General features: G+C 41.2%; 1 protein-coding gene across 1 annotated transcript in view; it reads right to left on the bottom strand.

Annotated features, from left to right (window-relative positions):
• Positions 1 to 22,567, bottom strand: part of ATP6V1G3 (ATPase H+ transporting V1 subunit G3) — a 30,408-nt gene that overhangs the window by 5,382 nt on the left and 2,459 nt on the right. The window contains exon 2 of the mRNA XM_081324364.1: positions 4,693 to 4,793. Within this exon, the coding sequence (XP_081180490.1) occupies positions 4,693 to 4,793 (101 nt within the window). The remainder of the gene's footprint in view (positions 1 to 4,692; positions 4,794 to 22,567) is intronic.

Raw genomic sequence — 22,567 nt, 5'->3', positions numbered from 1 at the left:
TCCAAGAAGGCTCCACACCATTTGCACCTTTCAGGTGACCTTGAGGCACAGATAAACCTCCAAGTGGCCTCAACAACTCTCTAAAAAATCCAAATGGCCAGCTGTCTGCAAGGAATATAAATCCTTTCATTTCCCACCATCCAGTCAGAATTGAATAAGCTTCTTGGATGAGAAGCAAAAAGTCTTCAAAGAAAAAGTCCAGCTGTCTCTTGAAAAAGCACCTTTGGGAGAAGGAGTATTAGATCCCAACTTCCAACTAGAGCATTTAGGCTGGGTTTTAGGTCTCTGAGAGGCAGTGTGGTATAGTGATTTAGATGCTGGGTAGGACAGGTATACTCAGAGTCAAGTCTATCGTCAGACACTCAGCTCAATTTACCTCACCAACTTGTTACTGTGAGCAAAAAATAAGAGGAAGTGTCAAGTATGCCACTTTGACTTCTGAAGGAGAGGTGGAACATTAATATATCAAGATATATAAACAGTTTTTAAAAGTGATACACAAAGTAAGAGAAATGTCTCCGCAGGCCTCACATGGTTAATCTGGGTTGCAAAAGAATTTGATTTATCTTTTTTAGTTTAGTTTAGTTTAGTTTTATTAAATTTTTATACCGCCCTTCTCCCGAGGGACTCAGGGCGGTGAACAGGGCATATGATAAAAATACAAAACTACAAAAGTTAAAATAGAATTAAATTAATGCCCAAGATAAAACAATAAAATATACAAATATTTAAAACCCAAATTAACTCCCCATCAGGCCAGGCCAGCTTGTTCAAACAGGTGGGTCTTTAACCCGCGCCGGAAGGAGCGGAGATCCGGTGACATCCGGAGCTCCACCGGCAGTTGATTCCACAAAGCCGGGGCGCCCACAGAGAAGGCCCTCCCCCTGGGGGCCACCAGCCGGCATTCTCTGACTGGAGGCACCCTGAGGAGGCCCTCTCTGTGGGAACGCACAGGGCGGAGGGGAGTTGACGCCGGCAGCAGGTGGTCCCCGAGGTATTCCGGACCCATGCCATGTAGGGACTTAAAAACCATCACTAAGACCTTGAACCTCACCCGGAAGACAACTGGTAACCAATGTAGCTCGCGGAGCAAAGGTGCAACATGGGAGTACCGGGAAACTCCCAAGACAACTCTCGCGGCCGCATTCTGTACCAGTTGGAGCCTCCGAGTGGTCTTCAAGGGAAGCCCCATGTAGAGAGCATTACAGTAGTCAAGGCGAGAGGTCACGAGCGCATGAGTGACCGTACACAGGGCATCCCGGTCCAGATAGGGCCGCAACTGGCGCACCAGGCGAACCTGGGCGAAAGCCCCCCTAGTCACAGCTGCTACATGATCTTCCAAGGTAAGTCGTGAATCTAGGAGGACTCCCAAGTTGCGAGCCCTATCCACGGGGGGTAACAGCTCACCCCCCATAGAAAGGGATGGAACATTTTGAATGTCCCGGGATGCCGGAATGTACAGCCACTCAGTCTTGTCCGGGTTGAGTTGAAGTCTGTTCCTCCCCATCCAGACCCGAACCGCCTCCAGGCAACGGGACATCACAGCGAGGGCATCACTGGGGTGGTTTGGGGTAGAAATAAAAAGTTGGGTATCATCAGCATATTGATGATACCCAACTCCAAAACCACGAATGATCTCACCCAGCGGTTTCATGTAGATGTTGAACAGGAGAGGCGAGAGAACCGACCCCTGAGGAACTCCACAAACGAGAGACCTAGGGGCCGATCTCTGCCCCCCTGCCAACACCGACTGCGAACGTCCCAGGAGATAGGAGGAGAACCACCGAAGAACTGTGCCTCCCACTCCCAATCCCCTGAGACGCCGCAGCAGGATACCATGGTCGATGGTATCGAAAGCCGCTGAGAGGTCTAATAGGACTAGGACAGAGGAACATCCCCTATCCCGAGCCCTCCAGAGATCATTCACCAGAGCGACCAATGCCGTCTCCGTGCTGTACCCGGGCCTGAAACCCGATTGGTACGGATCCAGATAATCCGCTTCATCCAGGACCAGAGGGAGCTGATGCGCCACCACACTCTCAACAACCTTCGCAAGAAAGCGAAGGTTGGAGACTGGACGAAAGTTGTTCAACACAGCTGGGTCCAAGGCAGGCTTCTTGAGGAGGGGTCTCACCACCGCCTCCTTCAAGACGGTGGGGAAATTACCCTCACTCAAAGAAGCAGATATCACCGCCTGGAACCAGCCTCGTGTCCTCTCCCTAGCTGCATAAACCAGCCAGGAAGGGCACGGGTCCAATAAACATGTGGTGGAGCTCAGCCTCCCCATAATCCTGTCCACTTCATCAGGGGTCACAGAATCAAACTCCTCCCAGATAACATTGACAAGACCGCCCGTGTCCTGATCGTCAGACTCTGCCCAGCTGGAGTCCAAACCGGTCCGAATCCGAGCGATTTTATCCGACAGATGCTGACCAAACTCCTCGGCACGACCCTGTAAGGGATCCCCCCTCACCTCCTGATATTTTTCCTGATATTTCATTGTGGGAATTGAGAAAAAGTAAATGCGATCAGTTTATTGAGTGAATATACTTACTGTGTGCAATATTATATTGTTACCCATTGTTATAACCATCATTGATGCAGAGATGGAAAAAGTATGAAATTGTATCCTGCAGCATTCCATACTAAGCATGAATTTGCCTGAACAGTTTGCACAGGGTTGGGGTTTTGTGATAATTGTTTTTAATTAACTAAATATTTGACAGATTGTGGTGGAAACAACATTGACCTACCATTTAATTAAATGATATTTCCACATCAATTGAACAATTTAGCAAGGTGATGTTAAAAACAGATGCATACATTCCAAACTGTGACTCCTTTCTTCTAGTTTTGTGCTTCCTTTTCACACCAATTTAAATGTTTTAACCTTACAGAATTCTAAATACACTACTTGGGAATTGCTGCCAAATATGTGGGCAAAACCCTTTCATCATTCTTTACTTTTTCAGAGGAGACCTTCAAGAACGACTAATATGAATGACAACAGATATAAGATTAAATTTTCTATTCATTGATTTTTTTTAGTGCATAAAAACAGTGGCTTTTTATGAACTTAATCCTCAGCCAGGGATCACACTGATTTTTGAGAAATAGACAACCTAATTTTAAAAGCTCAGTCAGTTGCCTCAATCAGTTTAGGTGTCTGGCTAGCGTGGTCAGCTTCTCTCTGTAAGATGGGCCAGATCAGGAAACAGCCTCCACAAGAAGTTTATAAATATATGTTATTGAGATAGATTATAGCAGGGCTTTTCAACCTTTTCACCCATTGTACCACTTTTAGCATATGGCAACATCCGAGTACCACCTGTCACCTAGCAAGGTGTCAAAAAAACTTGATGACCAAAAAAAAAAAAGGAAAAAAGTGATGTACAGGTAGTCCTCAACTTACAACAGTTCACTTAGTGACTATTTGAAGTTACAATGGCACTGAAAAAAGTGCCCCCCAAGCCACAGCCAAGCAAGACAGCTTCTGGCCCGCCTGGTGGCACTCTTCCTCCTGTCCGAGGTTTTCATTGTTGTGAGCATTTTTGTGGGGGTTGGCAGCGGGGATGGGGTGGGGTGTTTGGTTTTTATTCCCCACATCTGCTGGGTGGTTGCGGCAGGTTTGGGTCATTTCACATGACCCTGGGACACTGTGACAGTCATAAATATGAATCAGTTGCCAAGCATCTGAATGTAAATCACAAGACCCTAGGGATGCTGCAACATTCCAGCTGATTGGCGCTTCTTCTGGGCTCAGAAGCGCCAGGATCAGTGCCGAGCTCCAGCTGGAAAGCGGCACTGATCCTGGTGCTTCTGCTGAGCACTGACAGCCCTGAAGCCATCTCTTGCTCAGGCTTGTGCAGTGCTGCCACCGGTTCAACTCATTCCCCTTCACCACTACCATTTTTCTAGGATGGTCGCGTTCCACCTGCCAGATGCCAATGTACCACAGATGGTACCCGTACCACTGGTTGAAAAGCCCTGGATTATAGTAACAGAATCTTGCAAATCTGCTAGTGTTTTATCTTCCCTCCTTCTTATCCCTTTGAATCAAGCAAGGAGCCAGGCTGAGGATAGGGATAATAATTTTAATATTATCCCCTTTCCTGGGGTTTAAGGAATGTTTTTGGTAACAACAACAACAATCTATATTTTGTATTATTTACATCAAATGAACATATCAGGACTAGTAGTTAAGCTTTTTACTTGCTCAATAAAGGAATGTGTGCATTTCACACATTTCACATTTCATACAAAATCTGAATTGTGATGGAATGTAGGCCAGAGTTACAGGATGGAAGGGCTCTTTCCCGGTAAGAAGCTTGGAATCTTTGGTATGCCGAAAGAGGGTGAAGGTGAACTCTCCCTAGCAGTTGGCAGGGAATATCTAGTAGTTATGCAAATAAGCGATTTAGTTGGGCAAGATTCCTGTCTATAGGCAAACAACAATATTCTGAAGCAATTCAGCACATTGTTCTTGGCTCTTTGGGCCTGACAGATTACACAAAATGTATGAACAATTCCTAATATGTACTGCCCCTGCTTTCCCCAGTTTGTGGTTTCAGACACTTGATTTCCAGTTGGCATCAGCCCTAGCCAGCGTAGCCCATGTAACTAGTCAGAAACATCTTGAGGACTTCAAACTTGAAAGGTTTCAATGATCTAACCTTCCCTTGATAGTCTTACTTTGGAATGCTTCCATCTGAAATCTTTTTCCCTCTGGAGCCTATAGTGGTCTATCTCTGCTATGGCTTCTTCCTTGGCCTGCTTCAGTCTCTTTCCTTTTCCTGAAAAAGAAACCATCCATTTTAATTGGATTATTTTGTACATTTATTTACTGCAGGAGGTCAGACAAAATTGCTAAGCACATTGGTTTGTGCTTAAATTGTAAGCCGCCCTGAGTCTTCGGAGAAGGGCGGGATATAAATGGGATTAAAATAAAAAAATAAATAAAAAAATGAAAACCCGTCTGGTTACTGTGATGCAAGCGCGTAATTTTTACAATAATGTTTTAAAAGCAACCCCATTAACACTTCTGGAAGCTGCAAAGGGATCTGGAGAAGGAGAATATCAAGAGGCTGAAGATGGACAGACAGAGGAGAATGGTGCTGGAGGAGATCAAGTTATAACACCTTTGGATGACCCCAGAGAACAGAGGGTGACGCGTGCTGCTTTAAAACGATCAAAAAAGATAAAAGAACAAGAACAGCAGAAGTCTATGGAACTTTCACAACGTACTTACAGTCAAGTAGTGGGAGGTGGGAAAAGATTTGGGTGAGGAATGTAAAATTTATACAAGTTTGAAATCTAAGAGAGAATTTTTATAAAATGTTTTATAGATGGTATTTAGATTTTAAAAAGCTAAGCATGTATCTGAATTATTAGCCTAAATGTTGGAAGTGTGGTGATAAAGATGTAATATATTTTCATATTTTCATATATGGTAGACTTGTAAAAAGGTCAAGGCTTTTTGGATAAAAGCCTGATGGAATATACTAAGTTGATGTTGAATTTAATTACGGGGATAGTACTGGAAAGAGGAACTGCCGACTATAGAGGAGTGGATTTTAAAGGTTTCTGACCTGGTCGAAATGGTGAAGATTTCGGCCTATTTGAAAGATTACTCGCAGGAACGTTATATTATGGAAGGGAGAAAATGGCTTGGGTTTATTCAGAACAAGTATAGGGTTAAGAAGTTTTATATTTGAATAAGTTCTTTCTTTGGTTTTTTTCCCTATATTAGTTTTTTTTTAATATATATTTATATATATTTAATATTACTAAGGTTTGTTCTATCCTATATAAGCTAGAGAGTGATAGATTTTAGAGTTTATGGTTGTTAGTATATGGTTGTTTATGATTGTTTTTTTTATATATACCTTGTATTTAGCTCTGGGAAGTGGGGGGGGAGGGGGGGAGGGGGGAGAGGAAGGGGGGGAGGGAGAAGGGGGGGGAGGGGGGATTTTTTAAGGGAAAAAATGTATGTAAAACTTTTCAATAAAAAAAAAATGAAAACTCAGTCCCTTCCTTAGTTCAAGAACAGTCTGAATGCAATATAGTCAGGAATTATGCCATAAATTATTTTGCATCTACTGGAGAGATTTGAAGAAATTTCTCAGTGTTTTGTTGATCACTGTTTAATACTCTTTAAAAAAATAGATTCCCATAATTTCTTGGGAAGCTTTGAATTGAACTGATCTCAAGGGCTCAAGCGTCTTTGTCACTATCATCTTATACAGAATGACCCAATTTCCTTGTCACATTCAGTTATTTAAGAAAATGTATATGGCTGTCCAACTCACTCTCTGTAACTTTGGGCAGCTTACAAAGATAAAAACCCAATAGAAAAATAATAAAAAGCAACAACCCTCTACCCTCGGGTAACAACAATCAAATAAACCACTTAATCCCATTGTGAAGTCTCCAGGCCCATGGACAAAATTAGGTCTACAGGGTCTTGAGAAAGGGTGTCAAAGTGGGGGCCAATTTGTGAGGATGATATTCCACAGGGAGGGAGCCATCACAGAGAAGGCCTTTCTTCTTAATCCCACTGGATGGACCTCCTTAGGAGAGGAGACTCATAGCATTCCCTGCTTCCTCCCTCTAGTGGGTCAAGTAGATGTGACTGGGAAAGGTGGTCCTTCAATTCGCTAAATGGTTTAAAGTATAGTTGACCTACACACACAGCACTAAACTATAAATAATGAAATACAAACCACAGAGTTAGATTGGTACAACATGATGTATCCAAATTGGACAAATTATTTTATTATCCTGAGCAATACTCTGCTTAGATACCCTATGCCAGTGATGGCGAACCTTTTAGAGACCGAAAGGTTTTATAAAACCCAGCTGAAGGCCTAGGACTAGGGTAACGGCGCACATGCCCACAGAGAGGGCTCTGCGTGCCGCCTGTGGCACACATGCCATAGGTTCGCTACCACAGCCCTATGCTATACAAAAATTATTAGCCCTCCCAGGTAAACTAGACAGCAAACATGATTAGATGAACTAATTCTGTAAGGCTACATTAACCAAATTTTCCAGGTCTGAAAGTACAAACTTCCTGGTGCCACATTTAAACATCTGATTAAATAGGGCAGGTCCTGCCTAAGTTTCTCTCTCTGATAGTTAAGCTACTGGGGGCTCCTGCCTCTCTTGTCTGATTGTTTGTTAGACAGTTGCCTTCCCCTTGTTCCCCAAGGTCACACATACATTTCATTACAAGCCTATTCTTAATTCATTGCAAATAAAAAGTTAATGGATATATTAAAAGAATAAAAGTAAATAAATGCTCATATGTATATAACATACAGGGTTCTACAAGGGAGGACAGAACACAGTCCTGACATCTCATCAGGTATAGAGTCTCCAGATTAGAATACATATATCCATGTGTGTGTGTGTATGTAAACTTTTTGGCTTGCTAACAAAGAATAAAGGGAGACAGATATGATCATTTCAAACTTATTTGTTCTCATCAGAACAAATCTCAGAAGGGTATGGCTGACTGATGAGAACAAATAAGTTTGAAATGATCATATCTGTCTCCCTTTATTCTTTGTTAGCAAGCCAAAAAATTTACACAAATATGAGCTGCCACTGCTGTGACTACTGCCTGTAGATGGCCTTGGGTTAGGCTGAAACAGGAAATAAGATTTGTCCTGTGTTTGGGACTTAAGCAAGTGCATTCTAAATACTTAAAAAACATCTAACACACACACACACACACACACACACACACACACACACACACACACACGTACAGCCATGAAATTAATAAGCATGTGTGCATCTTGCACTTTGAATATACATCTCTCTCTCTTTCTCTCTTTTCAATCCAATCAAAAGGAATCTTACTTATTTGCCTAATTTATGCAAATAATGGACTTTTAAAAGAATGTATATATTTTAATGAATCTACTTTTTAATGGTTATGGGTAAATCTGAGACCAAGCACAACTGCTTTGTCTTCTTTCTCTGTTCTCTATGTGCTAACTATGGGGAGAACATTTAACATTCATTTTGTTATATATTTTTTTGTATTACTATGTATTGACTTTAGGATCCGAAATATTGTGTTTACGTACTTTCACATCAACAGTCAAATGGTTCCAGGTTTCCTTACTGAAAAACATTGATACTGTCACAGAGCATTGCTCATTGAAACCTGGACAACTTCTTATATGACCTGAACTTTAAATAAAATTTCTTTTTGTTTTTTGCAATAGTCAGAGAACAGATTGTAGATGCTGTTGTCAAGAAAAGGCATCATTCTGCAAGATTTGCCTAACTGATTTGCTGACAGGAACCTTTTAGTTCACAACAATTGAATTTTGTTAAACTCTGGCATAAATCCAAACCAATACAATGTTACATCTCAGATCCCTAAATTGCACAATTTATATTTATTGAGTTTCCACCTCCCCTTCGCTACTGTTTGCTAGTGGGAATATTAAAGCACATTTCAAGCACTAACACATTTTAGACATGAAGGTAAAGGTAACATCAAAGTCTAGTGACTCATTTCATACTAAAGGCATTATGACAACAGTGATGTCCAGCTGATTTTTTAAAGTATTAACGTAATGATTAATATCTTGGTCTTGCAAATTCCAGTTTAGTCAGGTATTTAGGTATTTATGCATTTATTTGGATTAATTGTTCTACCTAAGGTTGAAGTGTTAAAATGAATCCTATGAGGTTTTTAGCTCCATATGATGTTCTCTTAAATATAAAGCTTTAGTACCCAGAAGAGACAGCCCTCTTTCAGATGCAAAAGCAGAGTGTAAAGACATGAATTTAGGAAAGTACTGAAACAACTAAAGGACAAGTTCTAGCAGCCAGAAGGAGAAGAATTAATGTTTTTACACTGAGATTCCATTTCCCTCTAATTTAGATAAGAAAAAAGGATGACAAGAAACATTCTGAAAGTGTTGATTGCCCCCTACGTAAGCTATAATTTCTTCCAGTTCTTGAGCTTTGTCTATTAATGTATGTAAAATTTATAAAATGCCATCTTGCCTCCAATAATCACATCCTAAAGGAAAACACAGCTTCTGAAGAATTGCAGAGTATTCACTCTTTAGAAATCTAGAATGTCTGGAACTATAGACTGATCAGCAGCATTACTTACAACAGCAGAGACAAACCATTAGGAATGACACCCAATAGTTTCAAGTTTTCAGCTTGCTTTGCAAATAGCCCTGACTACACAGCTTGTATAATTACATACTATGGAAGAGGTGATAATGCAAGCATGCTTTTGCATTCCAGGCAACATGCAGATGTGGGCAAAGGAATTGATCAGACACAGCTATTTTGTGATAAAGCACATGAGGTAAGTTGTTCCAAGTTTCAGTGCAGTAATGAGATAATTAGCCATATCTGCAGTTAGATGCATTCTATCTAGTCCTTTATTCACATTTATCTCTTCTGCCAGAATTTAGATTAGATGTTCCACTGCTGAAGGGATCCTGTCTCCATAAAAAAGGCAATACAGTGCTGTATCTGGTGTCATGTCAGTCAGAAGCAATGTCATCAAAAGCAAGTTTATAGAAAAGTGAAGGAAGAGCTGTCATACCACAGTACTGCAAAAAGTAAGGAGAAACAAAACAGTTGGAGACAAAGACTTGGTTTTTGGCATACTGAAAATGTTGCATGGCTTCCTATTGCAGCTAACAGAAGTAAAACTATCCATGGCATTGAAACTGAAGATAAAACAGAATAAGAAATCAGCATAGTTTACTTTTTCAAGAAATTGCAATAAAGTACTGAAACATTGTGGAACAGTGAAAATTAAAGCATTCTTCAGAACACCAAATGTTTATTTTCTTTGTCTTAAAAATAATGCTAAGGTGACTTTTGGTCTGGTGGGCAAATTTAGATTTTTTAAAACAATTTGTGGGCTTTCTTATAAAATGGCTGCCCTTATTCATAAAATGGCTGCCATGCAAAGTATGTCCTGTCAAAATGCCAGTTCATCAGTAGGCAAACTAGTAAAGGGGTCCTTGCCAGTCTAGAATAATATGCAATGTTTATCAAAGATAAGCAAAGATAAGCAAAGCAGTAGGCTCTAATCACTCATTATTATTTTCAGCAAATGCCTCTGGGTATATGTAGTCTCTAAAAACATTCTTGGGAATAAGCATTATGTTAGAAATATGTTTGTAGAATTCCCTGAAAAGAATTAAAAAAGAACCTTGGAAACAAAATCACATGGAAGCCAAATTTACATCATAGGAGGTACGTATTTACTATAATCAAATGCCCTGTTATGGTTTAATAATACGACTACACATTATTAAAGCTCACATGCCTTTTCTTCTATTCCCTTCCTCTGAACAGGATATGCTTTTTGTGTTAACCACAATTAACAATATATGTCATCAAAAACTATGGTTTAATTTATCTTTGTTTTGAAGAAGCATGCTAAAAGCACTTAAAAAAACTGTGGAGAAAGGTCTCGTGACTCCATTGTAATGTAACAATACCTGCAGATTGGAAAGGCTATTGGCATAGCCTTTCATCCTAAATTAAATGCCTGGGTGTTTTAATAGAGAGCAACATGCCTCTCCTCTAATAGAGATTATACACTAGAAATTATAGCAGCAATATTTATTTATTTATTTATTTATTTATTTATTTATTTATTTATTTATTTATTTATTTATTTATTTATTTATTTATTTAATTGATTTTATATACCGCCCTATTCCCGAAGGACTCAGGGTGGTTTACAGGATGAGTTAAAACAATACAAATAAGTACACTTTAAAATAGAATTAAATAAGACTAGCCCACAATTAAACAAATAATTAAAATTAAAATTAAAATTAATTAAAATTAAAATTAAAATTAAAATTAAAATTAAAATTAAAATTAAAATTAAAATTAAAATTAAAATTAAAATTAAAATTAAAATTAAAATTAAAATTAAAATTAAAATTAAATAAATTAAACCCCCTCAGTCCAGGCCAGCAAGATCAAACAACCAAGTTTTAAGGTCCCGGCGAAATGAGTGAAGGTCTGGAGCAGTCCGAAGTTCTACCGGCAGTTCATTCCATAGGGCAGGTGCGCCCACAGAGAATGCCCTCCCCCTTGGAACCATCCGTCGGCATTCCCTAACCAGCGGAACCCTGAGGGGGCCCTCCCTGTGGGAGCACACAGGACGCTGGGAGGCTGATGCTGGCAGCAGGTGCTCCCTAAGATAATCTGGACCCATGCCATTTAGGGCTTTATAGGTCATCACCAGCACCTTGAATCTCACCCAGAGGAGAATTGGAAGCCAATGCAGCTCGCGGAGAAGAGGTGTTACATGAGAGTATTGGGAAACTCCCATTACTACTCGCTCAGCTGCATTTTGCACCAGCTGAAGCCTCCGAGTGGTCCTCAAGGGCAGCCCCATGTAGAGAGCGTTGCAGTAGTCTAACCGGGAGGTAACGAGCACATGAGTGACTGTGCATAGGGCATCTCAGTCCAAATATGGTACGTTTATTTTGTTCTAGGTGCTATCTGATTATTGGAAGAGGTGAACTATGGACTTAATGCAACACCTGGCTCAAATCTGGGCCTTACCTTAATAATGATGGCTCAGAAAGTCTATATACTGTTTTCAGATAGCATATACATGTTTACATATACAACCTCATGCATAGTCTGCCTCCAAGGATACAAATAATAGCTGTTTGGATTCATGCTTTGCATAAAACCATAATATTATTTGTTGTTTTTTTTGAAAGAAAAATCTTCATCAGGGTCCAATCCAAGTCAGGAATAAACAAAATGGAAACTGTTTTAGAAAGGAGGTTGTAGTTTATTGAAGAGCAGAGCCAAACAGAAATGTGGCTCTGGGAAAGCTGGCCACATGTAGCTGGGAGCAGTGGGTTTTTATACCTTCTTGGGCTTTTGTGTTTGGAGTTGTTTCCTGTTCCTGTGGCATGAACTTTGACCTCAGCTTTTGTGTGTGTCCTTTTTGGTATTCCAATGGTGGTGGATTAATCCTATTATGTCCTAAAGGTCATATCCTGCTTCCCTGGGTTTGTGGCTGATGGCTATGTCCTGTGTTGGATTTTTTAGGGTGAGCGGTTGTTGATTTTAGGGATCTTTGTCTTTCTAATCCCATCAGCTCCAAGCTTCCTGGCTACAGTCTTTCTGAAAGGATTATCAGATCTGCATTTCTAAGTTGGCCTGCTTGGTTTCTGCTTGGGGGAGAGAGACTTGGGCCTGTCTTTGCCTAAAAGTTTTCATTATTCCTTTGTGGAAATATAATATTCTGTCCTTTTTAATATCCCACAAAATATTTCCTTCTGCGGTGGGGTGGGGGGCTGACTTCCCACAGTTCCTTCTCTAATTCTGGAAAGCCTTTGTGCCCTGGAGGAAAGTATCTGTGTTACTTTCTGCTTCTTATCCATGAAAATTTGACAGAGACACTGTTTTCTTTGATATTCCAGGATATATATGGATGTTCTTTGCTAAAAAAATCAGGCTCAAATCTTAGCCATACCACAATGAATAAATGGATGCATGGTTATATCTCAGCTTGGAAGCCATTATTAACCCTCATATATTTTCTTTAGGTTGCCATGCCATGTTGGATTGAGTTATGTTACACACTGGAAACTGGGCATGGCACAGCTGAGGTCAGAAATCCTGGATCTGTGTTTTGAGACAACTTTGAATAGAGCTGATCAATTTGGCAGTACATTCTTTGTCAATGAGAACCAACATTCTGAATTAGTAGATTTAAGAAGTGGCCAAACACCAAATGAACTGAAAACTTTTTCAGACCTTATGTCAGTTTTGCTAATGTTGCTTCACTGATAACTTAAGTGAGTGATGAAGCCAAAGTCCTGAAGTGATTAAGCAATCACTTTGAATATCACTTTGTCTTCAAAGGCACAAACAATCCTCTGTCCATCAGTTAATTGCACTTGCCCAGATCTAGGTATTATGTTGAGGTCTTGGATTAGGCAAACTATTTTGCAATATAGGCTTATTTTTCCTGCCTTATTTATTGTGGTTAAAATTTAAGATGATTAGGATGCAACATGTTAAGTAACTATTCTGAAGATTTCAGGAGCCATTGCTTTGCCAGCTGAAAATTATAGGGTGAATCCAAATATGTCTATTTAATCTCAATATCATATCCAATATGAACATTTTTGGACTTTCAGCCATGGATATAAAAATGTCTTGAAAAAGGGAATGGATATAAAAATGTCTTGAAAAAGGGAATTTGCAGTGTTTAATCCTTGAATAGAAATTACAGTTGTAACATCTACTATACCACACAGATAATAAAAAGAATCCTATGTGGATCTTGCTCCTATGAAATGCAGAAGTTTTTGTTCTGAGCCTCAGGGTTACCTGTGGATCCTGAAATATCTATCCATCCATCCATCCATCCATCCATCCATCCATCCATCCATCCATCCATCTATCCATCCATCCATCCACCTGCTATTTTTGAAAACTGAAGAAGCTGTATATCCTTCCAAGGTGATATCTAGCAATATTGAGATAGATGACAATAAGCACTGAAGAATCATATGAGATTTGTCAGGATCTTTTATTTTTCTCCTGATCTAAGATGGCGGCGCCTGGAATGGCTGCGGCTGCATTGGCTCTTGAAGGCAAATAGTTTTGGGAGGGATAGTAAGGGCTATAGGCCACATGATCAGGAAGATTTTAATGTGTTTGAGCAACATGGTGGAACTAAGGTAACATACGACATACGACCGACAATCTTTGCTGGCATGGCGAGTTTCTAGTTGTTTTGGAACTGTTGGTGAGACCGTTAAAAGTCATTGGCACTGTTTGAATTTGTTCTACCAGCAGCAAGATCTGACTGCTGGCCTAGTGATGGATTGTATTGCAAATCAGGGCTGTTTCCAGAGGAGGCAGAGGAGGAGAGGACCTGGAGCTTATGGAGTGAAGGAACTGGATGAGGCTGTCGGCAGGCCCAGAGGAAGAGAGAGAGGCTTTTGGAGGAGTTGGTGGCGGCGGCAGCAGCGTGCTCCAGGGGCGAAAAGAAGCAAGGCCTCTTTAAGGAAAAGGTGGAAGAGTCAGGATCAGAAAAAGGAAAGAAGGCGAGGTTGTCAGAATACAAGCGAATTTGAGGGCTAATCCACATGGAGCCCCATTTCCATCTGTCCTGTGTGCCATCGTTCACTCCCTAGAGACTAAAATGGACAATGTGAAATTTGAGCGGGCCACGAACAAGAAGTATATATCGGAGGTGGTGACCCTTTGAGAGCTGTATGCAACGAAATTTCATTTTGATGTATGCCGATTGGTATACATTCAAAGTGACAATAAAGTTATCATTATCATTAATTCCTTAGGTTAGCCTTTCCCAACCTCTTATTCTGAAAACTGGGTTGAAATTTGTACAGAAGGTTGCTTTTGAGAAGAACTATCCAGTTCATTTTGGAAATCCACTTTGGCATAATTTGTTGGCCACTATATTAATTTCTGTGCTCTAGTTTCAATTTTTGATGGATTTCCAGTAACACTTGGTTTCATTACCACAGGATATATAGTAAGAATGACACTATATAAAAGTTACATATGTTCCCTAAGTAACATTACATGTTTTATGCATAATGTCCCAAATTTATTTATTTACAATTTTTATTAGACTACAATACTTCACTTCAAATATTTCTCAAATGATTAAGAATTTTATATACAATCACACTGCTTCTAAATTAGACATGAGATTTTAAAACTTTAAAAAAATATATTATCCGTGACTACTGAAATTATCTACTAAAATACTATAAAATACCATAATCTTTGTTACCAGACGTTTGTCTCATAAAATAGCTTCTTCTCTCTCACTTTAACCCTGCAAAATCAAACTAGCTTGTCAATATATATATTTTCAAGTCCAGATTGTACATGACATCTTTTTTGGGGTCTCCCATTGTGTCATTGTTCCACCCATACCAATGATATGTGGTATCTCACTTCATTTCATGATTGTATTTTATGATTATAATTATTACTTGTTGCTTATATGTACACTGAGAGCTTATGCACTGGAGACAAATTCCTAGTGTGTGTCCAATCACACTTGGCCAATAAAGTATTCTATTCTATTCTATTCTATTCTATTCTATTCTATTCTATTCTATTCTATTCTATTCTATTCTATTCTATTCTATTCTATTCTATTCTATTCTATTCTATTCTATTCTATTCTTTGGAAACTGAGTAAATCAGCCAGCTATTTCAGTATAATGGATATTTTTCAATTACTATCAATACTGTAGATATTCAATATCAGGTTGCGTTATAACCAAGTGTACCTGAAGCTAGAGCAAAACCTGTTGCTCACTCAAGGTGAATGAAAAACTAATGGCTGGTTTGGATCCCAGTAATTTTTATTCCCCAAAGCATTTGGGTTGTGTGATTTAATCATTTACACATATAGTTGATTACAAGGATTGGGATCTGTAATGCTTTGATTCATGGACTTACAAAAGTTTGAACACATTTAAAAAACATACTCATGTTCTGAACTGAAATGTGCCAGCAGGATAAGCCAAGTTGCAAGTGATCCTTGTCCTGTATTTTGAAGGCATAGTGTAGAAAACAATAATCAGATACTTCATACTTTTTGATAGATATTTTCTATCAAGGCTTCGTTGAAAGATGAATTTCTAATGTTTTATTTTCTAGAAATAATTCACAAACTTGCTTACTCAAGTTGTGTGTGTGTGTGTGTGTGTGTGTGTGTGTGTTAGAGAGAGAGAGAGAGAGAGAGACAGAGAGTATCACCTTAAACTGGAAAAAAACAATACACGCAAAGCTGATTTTCAGTAGCCTGTGAAAGCTTTCTACATATACTATTGGAAACCTTTTTTGGATGGTTTCCTTCTTCTTCTTCAGAGCCAACAAGAAATGATCCTATTCTTGTGAATATGAGAGTCATGTTTTCAATTTTCCAGTTCAGGAAGGTCAAACCTGTTTCACATTGCAATTAAATCTTGCTGAAGGTGGAAGAGCAAGCAGGGTGTACCTCTTTAAACTAGTGCAGGGTGCCTTGGAACTGGTATTTCCTGAATATGGCACAGGTTTTGACTCCTGGCGACTGCATGGACAAGTCCCTGTACTTTTCTTGGCAAGATAGTGACTGGCTCAAGGTCACCTAGCTGGCTTTGTGCCTAAGGTGGGCCTAAAATTTATGGTCTCCCAGTTTCTAGTCTGGTTCCTTAATCAGTATACCAAATTGTCTGTCTTAAAGATAATTATATCCCCAACAACCTATAAAGATAGGTCAGATTTTCAGAGTTTCACAAAGACAACAGAATAATAGAGTTGAAAGGGAGGTCCAAGCAGGGAGCCCTATAACATGACAAAATTCTTTAAATGCATCTTTATAGAAGCTTAAGGAAATGAATGAATGAACCTTTATTGTCAAAGTACAACCATGTATACATTGAGATTGGCTATGAAAAAATGTAGGAGATAAAAGAGCTATAAGAGATAGAAGGAGTTTGATCCTGGTCAGCTCAAGGTTGACTCAGCCTTCCATTCTTACGAGGTTGGTAAAATGAGGACCTAGATTGTTGAGGGCAATATGCTGACTCTGTAAACCACTTAGAGAGAGCTGTAAAGCACTATGAAGTGGTATATAAGTCTAAGGGCTATTGCCATTGTTAGACGAATAATAGCATAACCTCATTTCATGGAAATGAAACCAATTTCATTGACAAAACAATGGGCACAGGCCTGCCAAGTGCTAATCTAAAGCCAATTCAGCTACTCTTGCTGGAAAAAAGAATAGGGAAAAATATCACTGCAGCTTGCTGTAGAGTCTAAAACTGCTATCTTGTTTCCTAAAAAAATTGCTAGGAAACATGGTTGTTTCTCTTTTCTCAGAGCTCATGAGATTTTGTTCATATTTGTTTTAATGTGCACCTAGTCCAGGGATAGGCAACCTCGGCTCTTTTATGACTCTTGGACTTCAACTACCAGAATTCCTGAGCCAGCATGGCTGGCTCAGGAATTCTGGGAGTTGAAGTCCATGAGTCATAAAAGAGCCGAGGTTGCCTACCCCTGACCTAGTCTGTTATTATATCATGTGTTGTATTAGATTCATTGCATTATTTATATTAGATAGGTTTAGTTTGCCATTTTTAATGTTCATTTATGATTTTTGTTCCTCTTTTTAGAGATTAAAAGGGTTTTAAAAAATATTTTAATATTTTTATGTAATTTAATTTTTGTATTTTTAATGCTTTTAAATTCCTTATACCCCACCCTTGTTATGCTGGTCTTTGACCATAATTAAGGTTGATAGTGTTATGTATTGGGCTCAATTGTAACACCATGTGGTAAGCTGGAGCTAGCAAACGGTTGTCCAGCAACTCAGACTCCCCGTCTCCAGTGCTGCTATTGGCTGCCCCTAGGCAGCAATGGGTTGCTTTAAACCTATTGGTTGCCACCTAGGGGCCAGGCTATAAATTGCTGCAGGCTGCAGCCCAGTTCTCAGTTCAGATCCTGCAAGCAAATAAACATGACCATTGCTGAACTCACTTGCCTCGTCTCCATTCCTGCGCAATGAACTCACTACACAACACTGGTGACGAGGATGGGATCCTGCTTCTCCGAAAGAGCTGAAGTTCACTGGGGAGAGGCAGCACACACCTGGTGGGAAAGTTCGATATCAAGCGTCTGGAGGGATGGCCATCCTACTTGTCCCAGGTAGAAAACTACCTCCGGTCAAATCAGGTTGCAGAAGATGGGCTGAAGGTTGCCACGCTGCTCTGTGTGTGCGGCCCATCCACATTCGACCTGGCTGAAAATCTGTTCGCCCTGACACCACTGGAGTCAGTCTCCTACACTGAGCTTAAGAAGAAGCTGGGAGAACATTTCCAGCTGAAGATGTCAGTGATTGCTTGGCATTACAAATTTGAACAGCGAATGCAGCAGCCCAGTGAGACAGCATCAGAATACATCGCAGCCTTGAGGCAGGCCGCGGACGTTGAAGAACGACTGCGAGACTGCCTCGTCTGCGGCCTATGAAACCGAACACTGCAGCAAAGACTGTTTGCTAGACTGAATTTAACCTTCACTGAAGCCCAGGACGAAGTCATGGCAGACGAAGCCACCGGGGGTGCAGTCCAAACAGTCCAGCTTGCCAAAATGACAAAACACGAAGAAACAGTACACGAGGATGCCAAACGCTCAGAGGAATCATCAGAGGAAGAAGATGCCAAAGTCAACAAGCTACACAAGCAGCCCGACACACAGCACCACAGCAGCAAGCAACAAGAGACTCCTTATAAGGCAGTTCTCTTACCTAGATGTAAAGGTTGTGGCGGCAGCCACCAATGTGCTGATTGCAGATTCTGGTCAGCCACGTGCAGGGCCTGCGGCAAAACCGGCCACATCGCAGCAGTTTGCAGAGCTCGCCAGAGGGACCGGCCACTGAAACACCAGTCGGAAGATCCGACCAGGAGAGGTACTGGGGCCCAGGGACCGTTTAGTGTGGGGTTTTCTAAAAGCCGCAGAAGTGTATGCCACACTGGGGCCTGACGCCCCCTCAAACCAAAATTTAAACTTCAGGTGGAGCTACAAGGCATCCCCTGTAAAATGGAGTTGGACACAGGCTCAGCTGTCTCCATTATTTCCCTGGACACATTTAATTTTGTGTGCAGTTACAGTAGAAAATATGCCAAGCTAAGGCCCTCCGACATAATTTTAACTGATTTTCAAAACGCTAAAGTCAAAGTTAAAGGGGAAGCCACCTTGGCTGTAAAATTTAAAGGTTTTATGGGCACCTGGATGTCATAGTAGTAGGGGGACAGAGAACGAGTCTAATAGGACTCGATTGGTTTGATGCTTTAGGCATTCAAGTAACCGGTATCAACTGGACACAAGCTGCGAATCTAACGTCAGTTTGCGAGGACATTGCAGATGTTTTTGATTCAGCCCTAGGAACATACACAGGCCTGCCTATTTCATTCAAGGTAGATCCCAGTGTGGTCCCCATTAGGGTTAAGCCTCGAAGGGTCCCCTTTGCCCTCAAACATAAAATTAACTCAGAAATAGACAAGCTTGTAGAACAGGGCATTTTACAACCAGTTGATGGTGGGGAGTGGGAAACTCCTATAGTCACACCACTCAAGGCCAACGGAAAAATTAGAATATGTGCAGACTATAAATGTACTATTAACAAAGCCCTTAAGCAACACACATACCCTGTCCCAGTGGTGAACCACATTTAACTTCTTTGCAAGGGGGCACTATTTTCGCAAAGTTAGATTTGGCACAGGCCTATCAGCAATTACCGGTCGATGAGGCCACAGCTGCAGCTCAGAGGATCGTGACTCACAGGGGGGCTTTCAAAGTGAAGCGTTTACAGTTTGGGTTAGTGTTGCTCCAGGCATTTTCCAGGGAATCATGGAACGCACACTTAAAGGTATTCAGGGTGTTTGCCCTTATTTTGATGATGTACTAATTGCTGGAGAATCTACAGAGGTATTAGCCAGCAGGCTCAGAGCTGTCCTACAAAGGCTGCATGAAGCAGGCCTCAAATTAAAAAAGAGTAAATGTAGTATTGGGGTTTCTTCAACTAAATTTCTGGGATTTTGAATTGATGCTAATGGTATTCACCCTGCTGAGTCCAAAGTGAAGGCCATTCAATTGGCTCCTAGTCCTAAATCCAAAAGAGAGCTACAAGCATTCTTGGGCCTCCTCAATTTCTACCATGCATTTCTGCCTAACAAGGCCGCATTGGCAGAGCCTCTTCACAGGCTCTTAGATAAAAAAAGCTCCATGGAAATGGACCAGCATTCATGAGAAATGTTTCCAGGACCTAAAGGCACTATTGTCAGTTAAATCTACTGTAACTCATTTTAGGGAGTCTAAAGCAGTCTGTTTAGCATGTGATGCATCTCCTTATGGGGTGGGGGCAGTCTTGAGTCATTTAGAAAAGAATGGAACACAAGTCCCTATTGCATTTTAAATGAGGACACTGTCCTCTGCTGAGCGTAACTACGCTCAAATTGACAAAGAGGCCTTAGCCATTGTAGCAGGAATTAAAAAATTCCATGACTATTTATATGGCAGGGACTTCACGGTCTTCACAGACCACAAACCACTGCTGGGACTCTTCACAACAGACAAACAAAATCCCCACATACTTTCCCCAAGAATGCTGAGATGGTCTATTTTCCTGTCTGCATACACATTTAAGCTGGTTCACAAACCCGGCAAAGAAATGGGCCATGCTGATGACCTGAGCAGACTTCTACTGCCACTAACAGAACCAGACCCAGCCCCTGCGGACAGAATTCTGTCCATTCAGGACCTGCTAGAATTTCCCCTCCACGCTGGGGAAATAGCCGCAGAAACAGCTACTGATAAAAACACTTAGTAGAGTGCTTTCATGGGTACACACGGGGTGGTTAGATAAAATCCCAGGCTCTGAGTGCCAGAGTTACTTTGTTAGAAGACACGAGCTATCAGCTCACAAGGGGTGCATCCTATGGGGGAACAGAGTCATAATTCCCTAATCAGTGAGAGATATTGTTTTACAGTCACTACATGAAGGCCATCCAGGCATTGTCAGAATGAAAGTTTTAGCAAGAAGCTACCTTTGGTGGCCAGGTCTAGACAAGGACATTGAGGCACAGGTACATGGATATTATGCATGCCATCAATCAAGTCCTGAAATGCCACATGCTCCAGTTCACAGGTGGGAGGAGACGCACACCCCCTGGTCTAGAATTCACATAGACTACGCTGGGCCCTTTCAGGGGCAGCTCTTCCTCATAGTAGTAGACAAATGGCTTGAAGTAATCCCAGTTGCAAACATGACTACTGCTAGGACCATCCAGGTGCTGAGAAAACTCTTTGCCACACATGGGTTGCCAGATGTCTTAGTTTCAGACAATGGGGCCCAATTCACTGCTGCTGAATTTCAGGCCTTCCTAAGAGCAAATCTCATCAGACACGCAATGTCTGCCCCTTTTCACCAGTCCTCTAATGGTCAAGCAGAACGTATGGTGAGGACAACAAAGGAGTCACTTAAATGCATAGTAACAGAGGACTGGCATCACAGACTGGCAGATTTTTTACTTTGCCAGCATTCTACACCCTGCACGGCTACAGGCAAAAGTCCTGCAGAACTTCATTGGGGGAGGCGACTGATCACTAAACTGGACAGGTTGCATCCAGAGAGAGTGGCAGCAGAAGCCTCTCGACAAAACCCCCAAGGAGGCTGCAAGTGAGCGATTGGGTATGGGCCAGAAACTATGGACATGTGAATCTGTGGGTTCCTGGTAAAATTACCAAATCATCTGGTCCCCTCTCTTACAAAGTGGGGATGGAGGGAGGGTGAGTCATCAGACGCCACATTGATCAAAACGGTTTCCAGAACAGCCATTAAGCGAGGACTGCATCATAAGTCCCTCCCAAAGTCCCCAAACTTGCAGCCAAGCCAGCCCACACATGGACTATCAAGACTCTTCCGTCATAAGCAATGAAGAATTGGGCATGGAGGAGGGGAATCCAGAAGTACAACATGGATCCCCTGACGGAGCAAGCCAACCAGATTTTAACAACCGCTGTGCCAACTCTGCTGAACAATCTGACTCTGGGGTGGGCCAACCCAGAGAGGCCATCCAGAGAGCACCTAATTCCTTTGATTCAAGTGCATTAAGGGACATTGGTCTGCCTGGCCCAATGGGTAAGCTGGTAGACCAGAAAGCGACTGGAACCCTGAGGCATTCCACAAGGGCACACAAGCCTCCTACTTATCTAGCAGATTATGTTGTAAAATAAAGGAACTATAACGTTGACAACTATAACGTTGTCTGTACTGTTGACTTGTTGCTGTACTGAAACAATAATGGAACTATGATGTTGTTAACTGTCTAGTGTGCTGTTAATGGAAGCCTATTCATTCTGGTGTTAAAATTGTGTAACTTGCCTAACTGTTGCTATGATGTTAAATCATGTAACTTGTATTGTTTTGCTAATTGTTGCTATGATGTTGTCTGTTCTAAGAGGGGAGGGGTGTTATGTATTGAGCTCAATTGTAACACCACGTGGTAAGCTGGAGCCAGCTAACGGCTCTCCAGCAACTCAGACTCCCTGTTTCCAGTGCTGCTATTGGCTGCTCCTAGGTGGCAATGGGTTGCTTTAAACCTATTGGCTGCCACCTAGGGGCCAGGCTATAAATTGCTGCAGGCTGCAGCCCAGTTCTCAGTTCAGATCCTGCAAGCAAATAAACATGACCATTGCTGAACTCACTTGCCTCGTCTCCATTCCTGCACAACGAACTCACTACACAACAGATAGTAATTATTTTCTCCTGGTTCTGAGCTTTCTTATTTTGTATGGTGTTCATTAATGTTGTTTATGTTCCTATGTAAGCCATGCAAAGGCTTCATAGGAAGATATTTTCACTGGACTTTAATGGAAGCATGGGAAGCTATTCACAGGAGAACCGATACTTGCTGTTGGTTGCTTGAACTCCCACAGACTTCTCAGATGCTTTGTAATTAAGGTTAAAGGTAAAGGTAAGGTAAAGGTTCCCCCG

The sequence above is a fragment of the Vipera berus genome (assembly GCF_964194415.1).
Source record: "Vipera berus genome assembly, chromosome: 3".
NCBI classification, from domain to species: Eukaryota; Metazoa; Chordata; class Lepidosauria; order Squamata; family Viperidae; genus Vipera; species Vipera berus.
This window is presented reverse-complemented; position numbering and strand designations above follow the sequence as displayed.